A 21,930-nucleotide genomic window follows, 5' to 3' on the forward strand; every position below is an offset into this window, starting at 1 on the left:
TATATCCCTTGAGACTCAGCAGTCCCTTGGGCTGCCTTGTTGGGACCAGGCTCTAGCTGGGCTTTGAAAGGGCTCACAGTGATCTTTTGGCCTCATTTCCACATTCTGGATAATGTCTTATCATCAGTGAACACTGAACTTCATACCAGCCACTGGGGCTGTCACAGCACAGGGGTGGCCCCTGAGAACCCTTCTGAAGGCCAGGTCCACTGAGCAAATGGAATTTATTCTTTTCTCCCAGAGATAACGGTAAGATTCAGTTCGTTCTAAAACAACCTTTGAGTCCCACTGTGGAGACCGCATTCCATCCAACAAGCTCTCACATGTCTACTGTGCAGGACCTAGCACTTTCCTAGCTATCACTTCTTTGTCGACAACCTCCTGGTTGTTTCAAAGGTGAGCTTGCACACACTACTGGGAAGATGTGATTAAAAGACTAGCACAGCCACCAGGGAGCTGCAGGCTCTCATTCAAAAAAGAAGTTACTTTACGCAAAGGTTCAATTCCTTGGGACTCTCTTCCTTGCTTTTTGCATTTCCTGGGATAGGGTGAGATGGGGAAGGCCTGCCTGAAGAGATTCTTAGAAGTCCACAAGGATGGCTGCTTTGGCCCTTTCCCCTGACACCAACCATCCCTCAGTGCCAAGTGAAAGGAGTAAATTTTGGCATTTTCTAACTGCTGCACAGAAGCTTCTCGCTTATTTACTGCAGAGCTGAAGGGAGAGGCGGGGAGTGAATTCTCCAGGTGTGACATCCAAAGACTACTAGCTCCCTCTGCCTTTTGCAAGGTGTCCCTCCAGGCTCTAGGCTGTAGAAGGGGTGACTTCTTTCCATAGTGCAGAATGCCCACTGTCTTGGACCCTGACCTGGACCTTAGGAGCAAAAAAGAGAAAAGCCAGCACTGAAACACTCCCTCCCTCCTGGTGAACACGGGTCACCTGTCCCAGAAACACAAGGGCAAGTAGAGCACATCTCCAAGGGATCAGGACTTTCAAAGAGTTTTAAACACCTTCCACCCACTCCAGGTCTCCCGTCGACCTAGAAGGCCCAGGCTGCGCAGCTGATAGGTGAGCCCATCTTGGGCATTTGATCTGGTATTTATGCACAGAGAATGTGGAACGCCACAAAACAGCCCACGTGAATCAAGTTACATAAACATCACCCTAATCTGGCCTCTCCGAATGGGAAGTAACTGGTTCAGGGAAAACTATTTTCAAATCCCACGTTCTTGCTTCCAGGTATGAGAACTTGAACTCATAATCAAGCCAAGCTCTGCTGCTTTGAGTAGACAGATGGATAAGAAACCCTTGCAAAAGCACACTCAGAGGAAAATGTTCTAGAATTAGATAGTGGTGATGGTTGCACAACTTTGTGAATATACCAAAGATGGAGTTGTATACTTTAAAAGGGGCAATTTTTATTGTATGTGAATGATATCTCACTAGCTTTTTTTTTTTAATAAAAGCACACTCAAAGCTAGTTTCCCATGGGGGTTCTGGCCCTTCTCAGCTACAAGCACCTACTCCAGCAAAACACTTCTGCTCTTCTCAGGGGCAGAAGAGCCTGTCAACTCCCTGGAGGTAGGAAAGCTGTGGCCCTGGAGTCAACCCCAGCTCCGCCCAGTTCCAGCTGAGTGTCCTTGGGGAAGTAACGCTGTCCTACCTACCTCATAGCCTGGAGAAGTCTCAGGACCACCTGACGCACAGCAGGAACTCAGGACGTGCTGATCCTTAAGGTCCACTCCCACAGGAGCAGCTTAACCCTCGCCAAGCAGAGGCCACTGCTTCCCATTGCCTGAGATCATGGCACCTCCCAGGAGGCCCATCAGTTCAGGATCCTCGGAGGCTGCTCCTAAGCCTTGCACCAACATTTCCCCCTGACTTACACCTTGAATCATAATTGGCACCCAAACCTTGGACCCCACTCCTGTCTTTATCATTTCCTCACTGACTTCCAGGCCCTTATCCCCACCCCGTCAGAGATGCTAAACTCAACTGACTTTCAGGAAACACTAGACCTAACGCGCTAGCTTTCTACAGGTACAAATGGCCCACCCCCAGCCCCATCATGCATTGAATTCTTACCTCTTGGATATGTCACTGATCTCTAGTTCTAGTCCAAATCTTGTCTATTTCTTTATCGGACTACACTCTTTTAGTTATGGAAATTTTATCATATATTCTATTTGACAGGGGAAATTCTCCCTTTTTAAAAAAATTCATTTTATAGGTTTCTTAGCTTTGTGTTTTCTTACTTGAACTGTACAGTTATATTTTCAAGTTGCAAAAAAGAAATCCAATTGATTGGAACTTCATTTAATTTACAAATACTGCAGAAACATGAGGGCCACCTATTATTGGTCTTCACACGTACAGGTTTTCCCGTTCGGGGAAATGGCATGTCTATTTACATCTATTCTAACATCCTTTGGTCAAGCGTTTGACATAGCTTGTTATTTCTAGGAATTTTATGAGTTTTGTTAGGATCTACTTCCTGTTTATTGTTAATGTTGAAAAATCTGTTGATTTTTCTTTCTTTAGTAGTTGGCTCCCATGAGAAATTATTTAAGAGTTTTTGTTTCTTTTGGGTTCCCCCAATAAAGACTATCTGTAAAGGCTTCTCTTTTCTAATGTTTCTAAGAGTTCTCACTCCATTTTCTGACATCACTGCGCTTGCTGAATGATGCTGAAGGGTGGAGATGGAGGTCACCCGGTGTTGTGCCCCAGTGTAATGAGCATACCTCTGGAAACAAATTAATTCTTTACATTTGCTTTCTAAATTTAGTTTATAAAAGCATTTGACTAATAGGAAACCTGAACATACTAAGAAAAATTTAGAATGTTCGCAAAATAGAAATTGCTCTTGGGAATGAGTGGCCACCACTGTGACCCTCTGGCCAGAGCTCATGATGACAGAAGCTACTTGTAATGCCACTGTCAAAGGCCAGTATATGGAAAGAGTTAGGATGTCCATGTCCGCACCCTCACCAGAAGCTTTGTCAGCAGAGCTGGGGAGGGCTGCGCTGACTGGACCCTTGGCCTCAGAGATGGCAGCCCAGAAGTTACCATGAGGGTTCCAACATCCCTATTCCAGTCCTGCCCTCACCCCCCGGCTCCTGGTCTCAGCTGGTAGTGTCTCCCAGGCTGCAGACAAGCTGTGAATTAGATACAAAAAGCTGGGCTGGGTTTCAGCTTACTGGAAAATAAGGGTCACCATTCCCATTATAATTCTGTTTAAATGCCAGATTGCTATGTGGAATGTTTTCACAGATTACGCTAAGGTTAACTGCACTTAAGCTAGCTAGAAATCCCGCACACATTAGTGGTATGAGAGTACAGCAAGTTGACTGTACTCAGAAGTTCATCAGGTCCTACAGGCAGCTCATCGATTAAGCTTATTCCCACAGTTGGCTTCACTTGGAACTGACAACAGAGGGATCTTAACAAGTTTGACAGGGAAAGGACACCCACGCAGGATTTTTTTTTCCACATAGGTTTTAAAAAATCTGGTTTGGTTTCAGCACGTCTTCACTGAGCCTACAGAAACAAACAAAACACTAGCACGCCATCAGACTCCTCAATGAAAATGTATTTCACGTTAAACACAACGTACACGTCATGCAAACAAGGCATCACCACAGTCACAACAGTACTGTGAGGTCCAAGAGATCACAACAAAACAGACATTTAGCAAAATAAAGCTGGAAGAAAGATGGTGAGGCAGTTTTTAAAAGTGAGACCATGCTATCATTTCCTGTGTGCTTGTCAGAGCAGGGCTTTTCCCCGATACTTGTCAACATCAATGGCACTGCGTGATTGGAGGCATGTATTTTATTTAGTATATACACATACACGAACATACACAGTTTCCATAGCTAATAAAGTCTTAAACTGTAGCTGGTTTTAGAAGCACATGAACAAGATTACTATTGAGACTTCTTTATATCTCCTAGTTGCAAACCTCAGTCAGAACTATGAATCTTTCCAAACTATTGTACAAGTCAAAAAAAAGTTTCAAAGAAGAAAAGGTTGTTTTAATCAGAAAGTCACATTTCACCACAAGAAACAAAATCAAGAAAACAGATTATTATATGGCATAAAATGCATGGAGTATACATTCTACCGTCATTTGTCCCCCATTCAGATGTTTTTATGTTAAAGTCTGTTAAAGTGACATATTGGGTCCAGTTCAGGGCCCCCTTGTTCCAGAGCACTATGATGTTCATTCGTGCCTGGTTTTATTAGAGTTGAGCAAACAAATAAAGCTCCAAGATCCAAGAGGAAAAGAGCAACAACATGAACACCAAGCACCTGTGCAAGAGACACACAATTCATTCAGTCCAAAAGCCACTTGGAGCGATGGTTCGGAGTGACTACAGCTTGGAGATTTTAAGGTGCAACATGAAAAGGTCCTTGCTAGATTCAGGTGCCCATGTCTACAAGAATAGGCATACGGGCACAGAAATCGTTTCACACTGTTCAATGGCTTCTTTACTCTAGACCCCCAAGGAGTAATGTGGGGCAACGCATTTTGCAGGTGGCTAAGCTTAATAATAAAAAACAGCTTCTTGATAGTAACTTCCAACAAAGAAACCCGGGGGTGGGGGGAACCCTCCTGAATTTCTTCTTCTAAACACAGGGACGTATGCAGCCCAAGTTCAGTATATGTTTAAGTAGAGTCTGGATAAATGTCTAGAATATTTACAAGAAAAGACATCTAAATGCTTACGTGCTCCAACTTTGAGAATAAAATGGTTATAAGGTGAATTTCCAAGCCTGAATCACTGGGGTATTCGGAGGCTCACTATGATAATAGAGTAGTTCAGGAAGCACTTTATCAGCAGCTGAAGCTCATAAATAGAACCGGAACATGAAACTTCGCTAAAGCCCAACAAGGCCAAGGTCTCAAGGTTTCTACCAAGAGTGGCCAGTTATGACATACTAACTAGGAATACAGTTAGATTTCACTCTAATAATTTGGAATCCAGTGGTTAAGGACAACAGAAGCTTCTTCAGAGGGCCGGAAGCTCGGGTTTGACTACCAGAATCTTCACATGTTCTCCAAAGACCACCTGTGTCAATTCAAAAACAGAATCAGGTGAGACCAATGACGAGCCTGAGTATTTCGCAATCTGTAGTATCTAGTCTCTCTTATTAAAGTGATCACACAGTATGGGACTTTCTACCTTCTTAGTAATTCTATTTTCTGCTGAGAGTATCTCTCAATGGAAGTGCTGTAGGATTTTGTGTAGGACTATTCTCTTAGGTGGGCTAAATTGTCTTTGTGTGGAACTGTCCTAAAACCTGCAGGATGTTTACTGTCCCAAGCTTTGCTTTCCAAATGCCAGTGTTGCCCCCAGCCACTGTGACAACCAAAAACCCCAACATATTTCCAAATGCCCCCCAGCGGGGGTTGTACCACCTCTGGTTGAAAAGAATTTGAGAACTAGACTATATGACAAATGAAAATACAAGCAGTGTGAATAAAATTATCTAGCCAAGATTTGTTTTTCCTTTTGGACGGGGATTTTACACTAAAGTTAGAGATGTAGGAAACAGATTTGAGGAGCCATGAATACTCTCCTTGGTTTTGTGGATTTTCCGCTCGTTACTGGATAGCCAGGGCGGTGAACTGAAGGGTTCAAGGTATGCTAACAACAAAAGAAACCTCTTACTAAATATTAAGCCATAGAACTGTCAGGGAAATAGAATGCTCAAGTGAATTGTATTTTTTTTTTTTGTTAGTGTCCAAGAAAGCAGTTGCTCTTCCAAACCAGGGATGTGGTTTACTCTCAAAATTACCTGTCACGCATTCCCTCTCAAGTTTGAAAGGACCACAACTGCTTTCCCGAGAGCCGAGAGAAGCAAACTCTAAAGTGCATTGTCTACAGGCAACACTGAGGCCAGGCAGAAATAAGTACACGAAACACAGCAGCCTTGGCCGTGCGGCCTCCCCAACCTGTTTCCCCATGTAAGAAATAGAAAGGTTGGACTACATCACGGCAGGCACTGAAGTTCTGTTATAGCAGTGGAGCACCATAAAAAATAAAGTGGCTGAGACGATGGGGAGAATAGAAAAATGTTTTTAAGAGTTTAAAGTGGGAGGAGCAACTGGAATTAAGTTATGAAAGGATTTGATGATAGATTCTAAAGATGTTTTCATCATTCAAAAACAAGCCCCACACTGAAGTAAATCCAGTGTGAGCTGTGTATAACTAAGTGCACACAAATGCAGAGTGTTTGTAACTCACAGACATAACTTTTCAAATGAGAAGAGCTTCTAGAACCATTTGGGCTAGAAAAAAGGCCAAAGGCGGGGAAGAAAAGCTTCAGGGTGCAAACTTCAGTTCTTCCCCCGACCCACTCCCTCAGGTACGATCCAAGAACAGACGTTTGCTTTGAAAGAATCCAGAATGGGTCAACAGAACAGCAAATCATTTGGCCCAATACTCATCAATGTTTACGAATGATTCTAGATAGTATGTGGATGTCACTGAGTAAAACTAGGGGAGAAATTCATTCTACTAACGCTGCCTGGTACCACCTATTACGTAGAGCACTCTCTCTCTGCCTCTAAAAAAGATGCTACTTGAGACAGATGGTTGGTCACACTTTTAGCTAGTGCTTCTCAACACACACACCCCAGCCACACATCCCAAACAGCAGGGGCGGGCGGGCATGGTGGGGTGTGGTGCTGAAGGCTCCCATATGAAGGATTTACTGGAAATCTATCTCGATTCTTGTGTGTGCTGCAGTATATACCATATATTCATATTCATGTTTGAATTTTTCAAATAAAACTGACCATCCAGGAGGCTGAGTGATGTTTATCCTATGTTTACAAGCCCCAGTTGGAGAGTTATGGATTTAGACTACCATCCACAGATATACCTTTTATTAAAGAGACACTGTATTTGTCAACAGAAGGTGTTCAGAGTATTTTCTTGGCCAGGACTGTTAAATCCTTCGATCAGGTTTTTGTTACAGTCATCCAGGCTGAGATTTTCACTGGATCTCTTGGGGAACATTGGGGGGCCGGTGAAATCTAAGAGATCTTGAAGTGCCCGGGCATTACCAGTTCCATTTTGGTCCAGAGATACCCCAGGAATCATTTCACTCACTGGTGAAAATTCTGGGATGGAGATAAGCTCTTCTTTTGAAACAGGACTGGAGGGCGGGAGAGAAGGGGAGACAGAGAGAGGGAGGGAGATGGAAAGAGAGAGGAAGACAGACAGACAACTATTAATTCTATTTGTAATATTTTGTTACGCTACTTTTCTTTTCTAGAGAAGATGGACTTAGAGTCAGAGCTTGTGTGTAACACATTGCAAAAACACAAGTTAGTTCCAATCTGGGACCTTGACAGACGCAAGGCCCCCATGGATGAGAGCAAGGGAAGTGGACTAAGCAGGGCTGGGAAGGCCAAGCTCACACTGCCCACAGGAAGAAAGAAAATGAAAACCGTAGGCCCCAGCACCACTACAGGGAAGCCAAGCACTTCCAGAACCTTCAAAATGGGAAACCCAAACTGAAAGCAAATGCTAGAAGTTAAAAGTGAGCAGAGAAAGGGCCCTAATTAGCACCAGGGCTCCTGGCGCTGCCTCTCTGGAGCAGTGCCGTCTTGGGGGAGCTGGTTTTCCTTCCCTGGCCTCAGTTTCCTCCACTGTACAATGGGATGAACCATCATTTCTCCCTCCCAGGGCTCCTGTGAGTGTGATGTGATCATGCCAGGGAAGAGCTTGTGTGGAGCCGCCTGGAGTAAGCGCTGAGTTAAGGTTGGGGCCCTTGTTAACAAGGACCCATCCTCCACACAGTCACCTGCAGCGTGCATCTCCCCACCACTCCCTCTCTAAAGCGAGACTTCCACTCCACCCTGGCTGATCCGGCTCCTGCCCAGCTGGGCCTGGTGTTTCCTCTCTCTCTCTCCTCTCCCTGAGATGGGAGGAGGAGTTTCAAGGCTATTAGCCACAGGCCTGGCTGAGTGGTGGGCTGGGATCTGAGGGCCTGTCTCCTGAAGTCTCTCTCAGCAGCCAGAGTAACTCTGCTGTCAAGCTTCATCTGTTCTTTCTTTCCTCGATAAGATCTTGGAGAAGAATCTAGAAAAACCAGTTGAACTGCAGAAGGTCAGGGGATCCATCTCCCTCACAAGTGAGCTTAGTTAGGGAGCAGCAGCTGACCTAACACCACCTCTGGTGGCTGAAGCCTGGGCAAACTGCCTCATTACCTTGCCCCACCTCCATTCCCTGGGTTTGAACAGCTGGTCAGAGGGTGGGAAGGACAGAAAGCTTGGGTGCCGCCTCCAGGAGTGGCCTCTCTAAAGATAGAGGTGGCCACAGGGAGAACTCAGTGCACACACAAAGCCCCTTCACTTTCTTGAACCCTGGCCAGTGTCACGTCTTGTCCCCTCGCTCAGAGACATAAAGAATAAGAACAGCTGGCTCAACACGGGTGGGGGGGTTTGAGGGGATGTGGTGTTAATCCTTAAGATGCCTCAGCTGTGTTCTTCTGGGGGCAGAGTGGTGCCAGTTAGGGGAAGCCTGCCATGACAGTCGGAGGTGGCAGGGGAGACCCAGGTAAGGGCTGAGGACGCCCTGCTGTCAGTCTGTGCAGGACTTGCTCTACCGGTGATGGAGCTGCTGGACCCTGGGTTTTCACATATCTGGCTCAAGGCCAGGGTGCATGAGGTGGGATATTTACAGTCAACATGCCCTAGGAAAGACCTTTCTCCACTCGCCTCCCCTCTCCAGACTAAGCTGAGAACTGAGCCAAGGAGAGAAGGGTAAACTCTGGCAGGCTGGAGCTCTACAAGACACTGTCATACCCCCCTGACTCAGAGAGCTGCCCCAACTCCAACTGCACTGCCAAGGCTCTCGGTTCCGGTGCCTCTGCCCTAACCCCATGCTGAGTTCTCCTTTCATCTGGAATTAATTTGCCAGGTGATGTCATCCACAAACATACCAATTTAAGAACTCCTTGTTTTTAGGATCTGAAAGCAAGTTAATTTATCAAGTCTCCAATGACAAGTTTAGTTAAGTATGAGACACTGCACATATTTGTCCCATACCCCACCCAGATCCCCTTTACCTGTGGGTACATCCATCTCCCAGCTGTGGAGAGACCCAGCTGCTAAGGACTCATAGCTGCCACGTCTTCTCTGGACAAAAGCCTTTGGCTGACGGGAGCCCTATGTCCACAAAAGTTGTACCTGCATCGCCCACCCTGGGTGGCCCAAAGTCAATGACTGATGGATACAGCGGCAAGAAGGCTACCTCCCTTATCCCAATCAGACCACTCTCTGGTGGAAATTCATCCTCCAGAGCTCCCGTGGGACCAGCTGAGACCGCCTCCTTGCTTAGTGACTTCCCTGCCCCGTTCTGCTTCCCTGCCTCCCCTCTCTCCTGAGAACTCTCTCCCGAGAAATCCCACGGCCTAGAATCCCTGTCCCAGGCTCTGCTTCTAGGGAGCCCAACCCAAACACTGATGTTACAACACTGACAGCTTTCCTGAATGGCAAGCGGACCTACAGTGGGTGATCTGGGTGTGTAAGAGACGAAGACATCAACTAAGAGGCAGTGGAGGTGTCTGGGGAAGAGATGAGACTCAAATGCAAAAGAGATGGACTTACCTCACATCCATAGACTGAACCTCTTCAGTTGAATCATCCAGACTGTTTGACTTCCCATCAAGGGCGTCCAGATGAACAAGGCCCCCAACGGATTTAAGCCCATTGGAGAAAATGTCTCGGGGAAAAGTTTCTGGGGCAGTGTGTCCCACACCATTAACTTCTTGGCAGGTGTTCAATCCATTGATTTCTGATTGAGAACACAAGGTCATGCTGTTAATCATCAAATAGCCAAAACAATTAAATAACAGGGGAAATATATATATATCGAGGCAATTAATCCTCTGCTTTACCAACAATGTAATATCTTTTGCAAAAAGAACCCCATGCAATCACCTTCACACAGGGGAAGATTAGACAAATGACATTAGCAGTGTCTGTGCAAGGCTCATGACCCACCCAGGTGGCTTGGTGTCATATACTGCACAGGTCCCCAGGCTCTGTGTAGCATTTTCTTGAGCCACATTGCAAAAGAGAAATGTGAAGAGTGGTTCTAAGATGGATATGCCTTTTCTGACTTTGGCTGCTATGAAATAGTCAAACCTAAGGAGGTTTTTTTTTTTTTTTTTTTTTTGAGGAAGATTAGTCCTGAGCTAACATCTGCCACCAATCCTCCTCTTTTTTCTGAGGAAGACTGGCCCTGAGCTAACATCTGTGTCCATCTTCCTCTACCTTATATGTGGCACATCTGCCACAGCATTGCTTGCCAAGTGGCCTGTAGGTCCACACCCGGGATCCAAACCAGCAAACCCCAGGCCGCCAAAGCAGAACATGTGAACTTAACTGCTGTGCCACTGGGTCAGCCCAAACCTAAGGAGTTTTAAACATACAAGATAGAAAAGAGCTGGACTACCCAGAAGTCTGGAAGACAGAAGAAACCGCCATAGCACAGGATTCAGTTCTATTAAGTTCTATTAAGAACCTGACCAGCAGTTAAGTGCCCTGCAAGGCAGCATGGGCCAGCAGACGGCCAGCTCCTGTGCTGGGATTATTAGAGTAAGCGAGGAACCCAGGGGTTTCCAAATGGACCTGAGAGACCTGTGCTGGCGATGGAGACTCCACCAGGGAAGGGAAACTGCATAGGCCTCCTGTAGCAATAAACGCTCTTAGCACCCAGGGGTGCTCGTCCCCCACAGGAAGTGCTACAAGCCCTCACCCACTGAAAGGAAGAACCCAAGAACCAGACCTCACTCTCACCTATTTTGTTGGGGACAGCTGGTTTTATCTTATTTTCCACATACACAGTAGGCTGAAGCTCCACTTTCGGGTCTTCTTTCTGAAAACAAACAGAGGAAAGGCTGACTTTACATAGAAAGACAAATGCTTTTGGAAAGCATCGGGGGATATCTGGAACTGTGCGGGGCCATCTGCCTATTTCATGGTAATTCTTTGAATCTTCTGAGCTTATTACAAATCAGCTGGGCTTCCCTTCTTAATATGTCACCAATGTCCTTTCTATTCATGGACTATCGTGCTTCTCCCTGCATCCTCACCCCCATTTCTCTGAAGAAATTTTTTATTACCACCCTATCTCAGAAACTCCTCTCTTAGACTCCTCTTTCCTTTCAGGCACCTACAGCCTCCTTAATCTACCCAAGAACAGAGCAAGAAGAGCCCATTTTTTCTGGCTAATCCTCTCTGAGACCTACAATTTCACTGAATGTACTCTGCCATTCTTTTCTTCTCAGTACATGAACTATTAAAATGGTAATCTGAATGCCTACCTTCACTTCTGGAGTCCCATCACTCTTCCTTGTTCTCTTCATAATTTCATCTATTCTCTGGAAACCAAAAATAACCAGGTAAGAAGACTACAAGACTAATAACACATAAAACTAGCTGGGTCTATATGCAATTTCACATTTCTCAGAAAAATAGTAAAAGAGAAATGTCAGCAGAGGATAATGAGTATAGAATGGCTTTCCACTGGTTTTGCAGATGTATACCTCTGCCCTATGAACAAGGTCAAATGCTTGAGAACTGAATCAGTAAGTATCTAAATCAATATTCAATTTATATCCCATCTTTTTCCTTAGGTTGTCTAGAAATCAACAAATCACCCACCACCTGCCACTTGAGAGAACCACCCTATGGAAAGCCAGGCTGAGGTGCAGGAGGGGAGGCCACAGATTGGGCTCCCGGGCCTACAGCAGCACGAAGCACTGGCTGGAGCTAGGTCCATGAGAATGGACTTTTATAATCAGCCTCCTTAAACACAACTTTATCCATAATTACATTAAATGTAAATGGACTAAACACCCAATTAAAAGACAAAGACTATCAAACTGGACTAAAATAACAAGTCCTGACTATATGCTGTATACAAGGGACACACTTATAAGGACACACATAGGTTCAAGTTAAAAGGATGGAAAAAGATTTGAGATGCAGATGCTAATCATAACAAGGCCGACAAAGCAGACTTTAAGACAGGAAGTATTACTAGAGATAAAGAAGGACATTTCATAATGATAAAGGGGTCAGTTCAACAGGAAAATTTAATAATTTGAATATATATTCATCTAACAGAAGAGTTTCAAAATATATAAAACAAAAACTTATAGAACTGGAAGGAGAAATGGACAAATTCATAATCATAGATGGAACTTCTAACACTCCTCTCTCAGTAACTGATAGAACAAGATGACAGACAACTAATAAAGGTATAGAAGATTTGAACAGTACCACCAATAAACTTGACCTAATTGACAATTCTAAGATCACTCTATCCAACAGCTCCAGAACAGAACTGGATTCACTTCCTGTTCCTGCCTAATCCTAAATCCTCCTGATCTCTTAGCCCTTACCTTCTTTCTCTCCAGGCGCTCCTGCTCAATCTGCAGCATGATCTGCTCTCTTTCTAGACGCATCTGTTTAGCTGCCTCCTGGGCCTTTGCTTCTGCTTCTTCCTTCTGATAGGAACAGTTAAACCAAGGCATAGGCTTTACCAAGCTAAGAAAACACTGTAGTAATTGCCTGGGGTTTGCATACGACCCTCCACCTCATCTTCCACCCCAAAGTAGGTGCTGCTCCAATATTCAATGTGGATTTACACAGCCTGCTCTAGGACACAACAGACATGGTTGGGCCTTCCTCAATAAAACTTTGGTCCACTATGCAAATCACCTGCAGACAGTTCCCATACATGGCCAAGGTCTTTTTATGTCTGAGGGCAGTCTCTGGCCATGAAGTGTGCATGTGTCCAGAAGTTTCAGGATATTAATTTCCCAAGGAATAACTTTCAACCCATGAGAGGTAGGATTTGGTAGATAAATAACTCAGTTTCCTCACCCCTCAAAGGGACAATTCTAAGGCATGATCCACAGTCTCCTAGAGAGTCCCAAAGGGAGTGTGTTCCAGTTGACCACGGTAATTCACTCATCAGCGCACTTACATCATCAGCGCACTTACATCGGCTTTCCTCTCACTCCCTTACCAGCTTCCTGGGATCTTCTCCTAAATCAACTACTGGCACCCAAAGTCTCACCCCAGGGTCTGCCTTGGGGCGAACCCGAACTGACATACAGCAAACATTACCAACTTCGCCTTTATTGCCCAAAGTAACTCATATTTAATAACCAGCCCTGTTAAAGAAAAAATTTCAAGTAAATATTATGAGTCATTCAAAGTTAGCTAATTTTACCTAATATTTACTAAGGCCCTTAAGGAAAGTCTATATGAAGACTCATACAACACCTGCTTTTCAATCATGGCTTTTTCTTGCTTTTCTTTTTCTTGTTTTTCTTTTTCTTGCTCTTCTTTCAACAACAGCTCCTCCTTGGCCTTCCGCTTGGCCTCCTCTTCCGCCTTTCTTTTCTCTTCCTCCTCCTGTCGCTTCTTTTCCTCTTCTTGCTTACGGGCTTCCTCTTCCAGGCGAATTCTTTCCTCCTCTGCCTTCCTTTTCAATTCTTCTCTCTCCAGCCTTTTGAGAACATAACTGTTGTTAGAAGATGACAACATGCTCAAAAGGCAAACTGCCAAGAACCGTGTGCTGCCATAGTATAATGCATGACAGAGACACGTGCACTTGAATTAGTACCCACTTAAGAAAATGACTCATCTTTCCCAGAAAGCCATTTCACTCTGTATATTTACACATAAAAAATATTAACCATGGTTGACTTTAAATTCTGTTATACAAAGAGCAATGATATATTGCTTTCTGAATGTATTGTAATGAAGACACACGTGTTCCCTAGTCAACCTACAAATGACCACAGCCCCATCATTCTTATTTAATGACAATTTTTTAAAAACTAAGCAAAATAAATATATAAAACCAATTTAAGCTAGAAAAAAACTAGAACTGTCTCTCAACAGCCACAACTGTGCCAGTGAGAACTGTGAAAGCAGTGACGATGAGCTCAAAAAGTTCCCTTTGGGTTCTAACTGGTATGCGGCCTCCGAAGCAGCAAATGGAAGACAATGCTCAACAGAAACCTGACATTTAATACAGAAATTAAAGCATCTATTTTCCATTTATTTTAGTAATCTTTAAAAATCTATTTTAGCTTTTATTCTTTGGTATATGAAAATTAAATGGCATTTAGACATTTTTCATCCATAGATGAAAGGTTGGTGATGTAATGATAAAGAGCTCTGAGCAGTGAGGGAAAATTCTGTAAGGTCTAAGCACTTGTTGTTACATTTCTAATGTTCTTCCTGCTCACACGTGTCACTTTCCTCATCTATGAAAAAAATGTGAGTAATCATACTCATCTGGCAGTGTGTTACTGACTGGCAATGTGACATATGGGCAAGACCAAGACTGCATTCTGATTGTGCCACTTGCTGTGTGACCTTTCCTTGGAAAGTCATTCAACATTTCTCATGCCCATTTTAAAAATAGGAATAGCTATACTACTGGCTCCATGACATGCTTGTGAGAATTAAAAGAGAAAATGCATGAGAAGCACTTAGCACAACGCCTGGCCCTAGGTAGATTCTTAAATGCTAGTCTGTTTTACAGTTTAAAATAAATCCTCTCTCCAACTCCCGTCTTTTTAAATGCATCTATAAATCTGTATGTTTTCAGAAATTACCTTTATTTGGAAGCAGGTATCACTGACTTACTAGGTGCTGTTATATTGTTATAAATAGATCAAGACTTAAAAAGAGCATCCTTCCATCCTAATGGTCGGCTTCAGGAATCGTGGAGGCCAACAGCCTATGTGTCACCAAAGAAATATTTTAAAAGGTAAAGAAATACTTAAAGACAGTAGCCTAAGACTGTAACAGTACATGATAATATATTCTGTGTTAGCAGAGGTAGCAGTGCCTAAAAGCCTGGAGATAAATATGCTGGAGAACTCTGGAGATGAGCACTATGGGGTCTAATCAGAAACACCAGTTCTTAGATTCCTCAATGAAAGCCTAAGGACGCCCAACACAGGATCATCAAAAATGGACGTGCCGATAACAAGATGTATCCAAAGGTTAATCAGAGCGCTGTCTCAGTTCTTAGCCCTCTTTGAAGGAGCCGGTTGTGACTGTCCCAGAGAAGAAGTTAACACACAAAGGACACACACTGTGTATGAATTAATGCATAAGCCACTTCAACTTTATCCTCATCTTCTGGATCTGAAAAACCACTCTGCCTCTTCTGTTTTACCATGAGGACTTCAGAGATGCCCAATGCACACATACACAGTAACACATCCTCTCGGCCCCTAAGTCCCCATAATCCTCGCCATCACCCACAACATCAACTCCTCCCCACAGGCCCATTAGCCCCTGCTTGTCCCTCCTGTTAGAGACAAAAGGCCCTCCATTAACCACACTCTGCTTTCCCCAAAGTAGGTAAAAACTGGCTTGCCCTGTATGAAACCAAGTCCCTCAAAATCCTCTCCAAGGATGAACATTCTTCCTCTCCCCGCGTAATGAACCAGAGAGAATGTGGATTTGGTCATTTCCCCACCACCCCTCCCTGCAGGCCCCCCAACCCCACTGCCCTTGCCATCATTACTGAGTTCCCTCCAGAGTTCATGCATGCAACTGTCACCCACCCCCAACCTATCCCTATTCCCTCACCAGGTAGAAAGTACCAGAAAACTGGCCATCATGGTCCATTGAGCATTTAGCAGATGCATCCCTTATCCCCATCATCAGCCATCAGTGAGGGTCTTCTGGTAATGACCCCCATCTCTCAACTTCCAGCACCTCACCTCTTCTTGTCCCACCCTTTCACCACATTCCTGACGTAGGCACAGCCTTCAGTTGTTCCATTTGTGGACTATGACATGGGTTTCACCGTTCTCTCTTCCTTATGTGCTTAAAAGTTTTCATTAAAAAGAGCTTAACTTTCAACATCATAAATCCCAACTTCCTTGCTCTGCTCGTACCCCATCCTTGGCTTCCTGCTCTCCTGCCCGGCCCCAGGTAGTACTGCGCAGTCACTTGGGTCTGCTCCCTCTTCTCCCAGTGTCCCCCAGCCTCTGATCCCCTCGTGGGCATTTCTGGGATGGCATGGAGGCCACTCTGTTGCCCAACTCCAGGCCTGGGTGGGCCCCAGGACCTCTCGGGCCTTTCCTGGGCTGCCAACACTCGTAAGACTAAGGCCCAAACAAGGCTGTCCCTGGGCCTCAGCTACCACTCCAGCCTTTTATCCTCATCCTCCAAATCCCTGTGCCAACAGTCCAAACCTCTACCTACCTTCTCTCCGTCTTCAACATCCTCTTTAGTTGATGGTAGCATCAATCACTTTACAGAGAAGACTGGGGCCACCTGATCTGGCCTTCCTAAACTTCTCTCCTCTGTGGCATTACTGCTCAGAAAGTGTCCCCTTTCTTCCTCCGCTTAGATGCAAAGGACTGTAAATGCCACCACTTGTGCTATTAATTCCACACTCCTGCACCTGTGTTCCTTCCACTATCCCCTCTTCCTTCCATCATTTCACCCTTCTACGCATACCCTTCCACGGCCTGCAAAAATACTCAGGTCTCATGCATCGCAAACCACTCTTGTCAGCCCCCACTCCCCTACCTTCTACTCATGGCCTCTTAACTTTGAGCTGACGTTCAGGGTCTCAGCCCTCTCACCTCTTTCAAGCTGACTTATGTCTCCAGCCTTCTCCACAATTTGCCTCCAAAATCTCAGTTCATTTCCTAAACCCCAAGACCAACAGCCTTTCTTCCACCTTGACACGTCTTGCAGGTGGAGACAGCATTAGAGTCCTCCCGTGAGGACCTCTCCATAACCGTGTGTGAGGCTGTACTGCCCCGGCTCTCTCTTCCTGCCTCGGCTGCCACTGCACCCCACACTGGATGGGCCCTGCCTGCCCTAGCTCTCACCCCAAAAGCTTGCCACCTGGAGGTTCCACCAGTGAGACGCCAGGTCTCAGTGGCATGAAGACCTCTGCCTGCAGTGCCAGGCCTGGGGCTAACTCTTGTGTGGACAGTGAGCTTCAGCGTGGCTATGTGACCTTGCTGGTGGGGGCTGCCTAACTTCAATGTCTTTCTATGTGGGCCCCCAGAAGGTATTTTAGCTTCTTAACATGTCTTAATGTGACTCATTTTGGAATCGCAGTAAAATCTCTTGCTTGCTAGGTTTTGCCAGTGCCTTCCCCAGGGTGGACCCAGGGTCTAGGGTTTCTTGCCCCGACTCCAAGATCCTGATTTACATCTTGGGTTATACACATGTCCAAGGGTTCTGCCCTATTCTGTGTGTTTCCAAGAAAGCCCCGATGTCACTGCTAGTGGGGACTGGACCAGCTTTTGCTCTCCTTCCTGGGTCCCAGCTGTCTGGATTCCTTGTCAGACCTTCTGTTCTGAGTAGTCTCATCCCTGACTTGGACGGCGTTTCCCTCACCAGTTTGTGACAATAATTGGCTTTCCACAGTTTGACTCAAGAATCTTTATTTTTCTCTATACTCTCTCATCTGGCAACCACATTTCTGTGGCTTCAACTATTGACTCTAAGCACAAAACAGACGTGAGGATGATCTTATTCCAAGAGGTGTCCACTGTGTTCCAGCCCCAGGTTGTCTGGTACTTTCCTTTCTCACCTCCCACGTGGTGCTAGCAAAGCTTCACATTCTGGTAAGAGAGAGGAAAACTGGTTTTGGGTCAAGTGTATTGTTGTCATTTCTACCTAGGCTCTAGGCTTCAAGTCCATTTCCAATCACCTGGATGTTCTGCAGGCACCTTACACTTATTTTATTCAAAAATCAAATGGAGGGGCCGGCCGAGTGGCGCAGGGGTTAAGTGCGCACGTTCTGCTTTGGTGGCCCGGGGTTCGCTGGTTCCCATCTCGGGTGCGGACATGGCCCTGCTTGGCAAGCCACGCTGAGGTAGGCGGCCCACGTATAAAGTAGAGGAAGATGGGCACGGATGTTAGCTCACGGCCAGTCTTCCTCAGCAAAAAGAGGAGGATTGGCAGCAGATGTTAGCTCAGGGCTAATCTTCCTCAAAAAAAAAAAATCAAATGGATAGGTTTTACCCTCTAAAACCACCTCCTTCTGTCCTTCTTTTATCTGTTACTGGGTATACCATTGTCCTAAGCCCTTAGAATCAAACCTGAGCATCAACTTTGAGTTGGCCCATTTCAGTTGAGCTGTGTGAGTCCGCAGTTTGGAGCTGGAACCCCCGCGTTGAACTCACCCTCACTTCTCCAGGTCTACCTTCACAGCCTGCGTTAGCTCTTGCCTCCTCTTAACCCATGACTGCAATGGTTTCTTAGTTGTGCCTCTTCCTCCTTCCCTGCCTTTCTCATACATTTACTGAGCACCAGCACAGGCAACGCAAAGACTCTATCCCAGCCTTTTTGAAGTGCTTACTAGGAGGAAGTAGCCTGAACAAACAAGGCTATGTTAGTCAGCTCAACAGCTGGCTTTCAGAAGGGTGAAAAGTGGGAGAGGTCGGTTTTTTCCCAGGTGGAGGGCAGAAAGGCTGCAGAAAGGGAGCAAGGCTTGACCTGAGTGTGGAGAAAGAAAGACGTGTCTGGCGAGCAGATGCCCAAATCCACATGGGGCAGAGGAAAAGCAGAGGTGTAGAAGTGTGGAGCTGTGTGGTGGGGGCATGTCAGGGAGCTCTGCACACCGGCACCCACGATGCTGGAGGTGGAGCGCCAGGTGGTGGCCAGGTCATGGCCAGCCTTGAAGGCCTGTTGACAGGTTTGGATGGAGCCTATGGGCAGGGGAGTCGCTGGCTTGTTAAAGGATGGGAGCAGGACAATGACACTTATTTGAGAACAGTCACTGGGGACACAGTGTGGACAGTGAACAAGCTCCAAGAAGTCTAGAGCAGGGAGCTCAGTTGGGATGCCAAAGACACAGTCCAGGTAAGAGACAACAGGGGCTGGAGGAGAGGAGGGCTAAAGGAGAAGGGAGGGGACAGAGGCCATGAGGCAGCCCAGAAGGACCTGACAACTGACATGCTACCGAGGAGGAAGGAGACGCAAGAGCTGAAAGCTGGCTCTGAGACTTCTGATTTGGGTGCCTGGAGAGAGGAGGGTACGGAGCTTGTGAAAAGAAAAGGAAGTTTGGGAGAAAGAGAATAAGGTCTGCTTTGGAAATGCTCAATTTGAGATGCACAGGGGACACACTCAAAGGAAAGCGTACAGCAATTGGAAATATGGTTTTAGACCAGTGCTATCCCATACAAGTTTCTGTGATGAGGGAAATGTTCTAGAGATTTGTGCTGTCCAATATGGCAGCTACAAGCCATGTAGCTATTGAGCACTTGAAACGTGGCTAGTACAGCTGAGGAACTGAATTTTACTTAATTTTAGTGAATTTACATTTCGGTAGCCACATGGGATGAGAGGCTATGGTACTGGGTAACGCAGCCCTAGGAAGAGACCAGGCCACAGGCACAGATTCAGGAGGCGTCAGTACACGTGTTATGTAGTGCCTCCCTTGTATCAGAATGTATTGAAGGTTTACAAAGCAAGATGAAATTAGCTTCAGAAACAGATGGTGGAAGAAGGCAAAGAGAAAATGAGGTTAGAAAGGGAGAGGAGAGGAGAGTTGGTTTAGCACACCAAATTCTCAACATGAAACCGCTGCGTGGAACGTGAGCCCCAAATCTTTTGAAGCCAGAGGAAACTGGCAGCCTGACCGGGGCACTGGCAGAGCAGGACGGAGCACTGCTGTTCAGGGAGGGGTTGTCAGGCGGAGCTGGCCAAGGACTGAGGGTTGGGAGTCCAGGTGACATGTGAGGGGATGAGGGCTGGACTGAGGAGACTGAGAAGGAGAGGCCAAAGAAGCAAGGGCAAGCTCGACAAGGTCAAAGCCAACAAAGAAATGGATTCAGAGTCTGACAATTAGGAGAAATGGTGAGCGTGAGGTTTGAAGACTGAATGTGATTTGAGGAGATGAAGACAGGGAGTACAAACAATTCTTCAGGAGCTGGGCTGTGAAGGGAATGTGAGAGAGTGTGGCTGCTGGAAGGTACAGAACTTCACCATCCTAAGCACAGAGCTAGAATCATGCTACTTACCTGCTCAGGGCCCACAATTACCAAGGCCTATCATTTGAGGTCCTGTGATTCATCTTCATCTCCTGCAACCTCCTCCATGCATCCTGTGGCCCACCCAAAGCAGCCCAAACCCACTACTCAACAAAAAGATCTACCGCCGTTGAGCAAAAGGGTGTTGGGAGGAAAATCATCAAAGAAGTCCAGAATTTGAACAAAGGACCAGCCAGACCTAACCCCCATCCCTTTTAAAAAAATAAATCAGCAAACTTGTAATCAGAGACCACAAAAGACTTGCCAAGGTCACTCAAAGATCAAGAATATTCTATTATTCATGACTCTAAATTCAGTGCTGGTCTTGAAGTGCTGCAGAACAGCTTGCTTCCTGTCATGTTAATTCTCTAAACAGTATTGGATTGCACTCTGCGATCATCCTAAAAGCTTCCTTGACCAATTTAATGATAAAATTTACCTTGTCCTGTTGAACATGCATTCCTCTCTGAATACAAAGATCAGAAAAGGTGGAACTCTGTATTTTGAAGTGCCCTGGTACTAACAACGCAGTGGTTCTCAAACTTTGGCAAGCTATTGAAGGAGGACAGGGCCTGGGCTGCTTTCCCAGGATGCCTTCCCTGGATGGTTCTGGCCCCCTCCAAAGTTGAGGGACCACAGCCAAGATGTCTTCTGCTATGCTCCGGATGGGAGTCCCTGTACCTTGTATCTTGTGGACTATGAGGTTGGCTTCCACTTCATCTAGGGGCATCTGCTCAACCCTCCTCTCGCACTTGGGGGTGCAAGTTAGGATAATTTGGGGAAAAACACGATTCAGAGAGCAGAATCAAGATCTCTACATCCAGAACCTCCTGTCTTTTCAGGAGAACCTCCTCCTATAACAAAGCTCAAACTCCCTTGATAGTTCTACGAGTCCAAGAGGAGAACAGGCGCTGTTGGTAACATTTAGATTCAGGAACTATGAGTTTCCAGGTCGTCTGAAAAGAGCAAAGTTCCATCGCTGTTAATTACATCTAATAGAAGACACAGTCTGCTGAACACCTGCCATGCTTCTGCCAAGCTTTTATCAATACCCAAATTCCAGAAAGAAAGGCGAGTTGTTCTTCCCACCACAGCCTTTACACAAGATCATGACGAAACTCTGAGCACCCCCATACCTGTCTTGTTCTTCCTTCTCCAGCCGTTCCTGCTCCTCCTGTTCCTTCTGCAGTCGGGCCTGTCGTCTCTTTTCAGCAAGGATTTTTGCAGCCTCTCCTGCATTGGTGGTGCCTGCTGTGGGCTTCCCTGAGGCTGCATCAGAAGAAAAGATGAAGGAAAATGAAACAGTGATTGTACTCCCATGGCAGCTGCCACTTAGAAACGAAAAATCCAATCCAGTGGGTGATGGGAAATGCTGCCAGGACTAGCACAATTAACCATGGAGCAGAGAAGGTGACATGGGCTGGCTGTGACCTCGGATGCATTTCATAGTGGAGGGCAGCAGAAAAGTGAGGAGGAGAGACAGGGTCGCTAGCAAGTCCCATAAGAGCCACCACTGCTGTGCCCAACTGGGTAAACTCACCCCATTCATCAAAGAAGTTTAAAAGACTAAAGGAAGACCCTCTCCATGCGAAGTGCAGATGCTGGCTGGACGGAGCTGAGTACCCCGTGGGCTTCCACAGCCCTGAGCAGTGTCAGCCCCTAAGTCTCCTCCACCAGGGGACCCTCAGAAGACCCAGAGGAAGGACTCAGGGGCAACGCGCAAGCCTGAGAAAGCAGCATGAGGCATGAAGCTGTCTTAGGGAATAAGTCCCCTGCTTTCCCCCAGACACAAGACTCCCACATGGATCGGGTCAGAGGGAGAACTAGCTTGGGAAGCCAAGGTCTGGGGCAGCGTCGGCCAGGAG

The 21,930-nt window shown here is 46.0% G+C and overlaps 1 protein-coding gene across 23 annotated transcripts in view; it reads right to left on the reverse strand.

The window, feature by feature from the left end:
• Positions 1–3,569: 3,569 nt before the first annotated feature.
• The window catches only part of MAP7D2 (MAP7 domain containing 2), a 97,662-nt gene continuing 79,301 nt past the window's right edge, over positions 3,570–21,930 (reverse strand). For 17 of the 23 annotated variants that reach the window (XM_023634488.2, XM_070256742.1, XM_070256741.1 and 14 more), the window contains 8 exons: positions 21,202–21,334; positions 13,317–13,542; positions 12,428–12,532; positions 11,345–11,401; positions 10,818–10,896; positions 9,624–9,810; positions 6,890–7,165; positions 3,570–5,070 (listed from right to left, as the gene is read on the reverse strand). In XM_023634488.2, the coding sequence (XP_023490256.2) occupies positions 6,916–7,165; positions 9,624–9,810; positions 10,818–10,896; positions 11,345–11,401; positions 12,428–12,532; positions 13,317–13,542; positions 21,202–21,334 (1,037 nt within the window). In that variant the 3' untranslated portion in view covers positions 3,570–5,070; positions 6,890–6,915. The remainder of the gene's footprint in view (positions 5,071–6,889; positions 7,166–9,623; positions 9,811–10,817; positions 10,897–11,344; positions 11,402–12,427; positions 12,533–13,316; positions 13,543–21,201; positions 21,335–21,930) is intronic. The other 6 variants (XM_070256749.1, XM_070256751.1, XM_023634490.2 and 3 more) reach the window with 1 other exon arrangement.

Source organism: Equus caballus, chromosome X, assembly GCF_041296265.1.
Source record: "Equus caballus isolate H_3958 breed thoroughbred chromosome X, TB-T2T, whole genome shotgun sequence".
Taxonomy (NCBI): domain Eukaryota; kingdom Metazoa; phylum Chordata; class Mammalia; order Perissodactyla; family Equidae; genus Equus; species Equus caballus.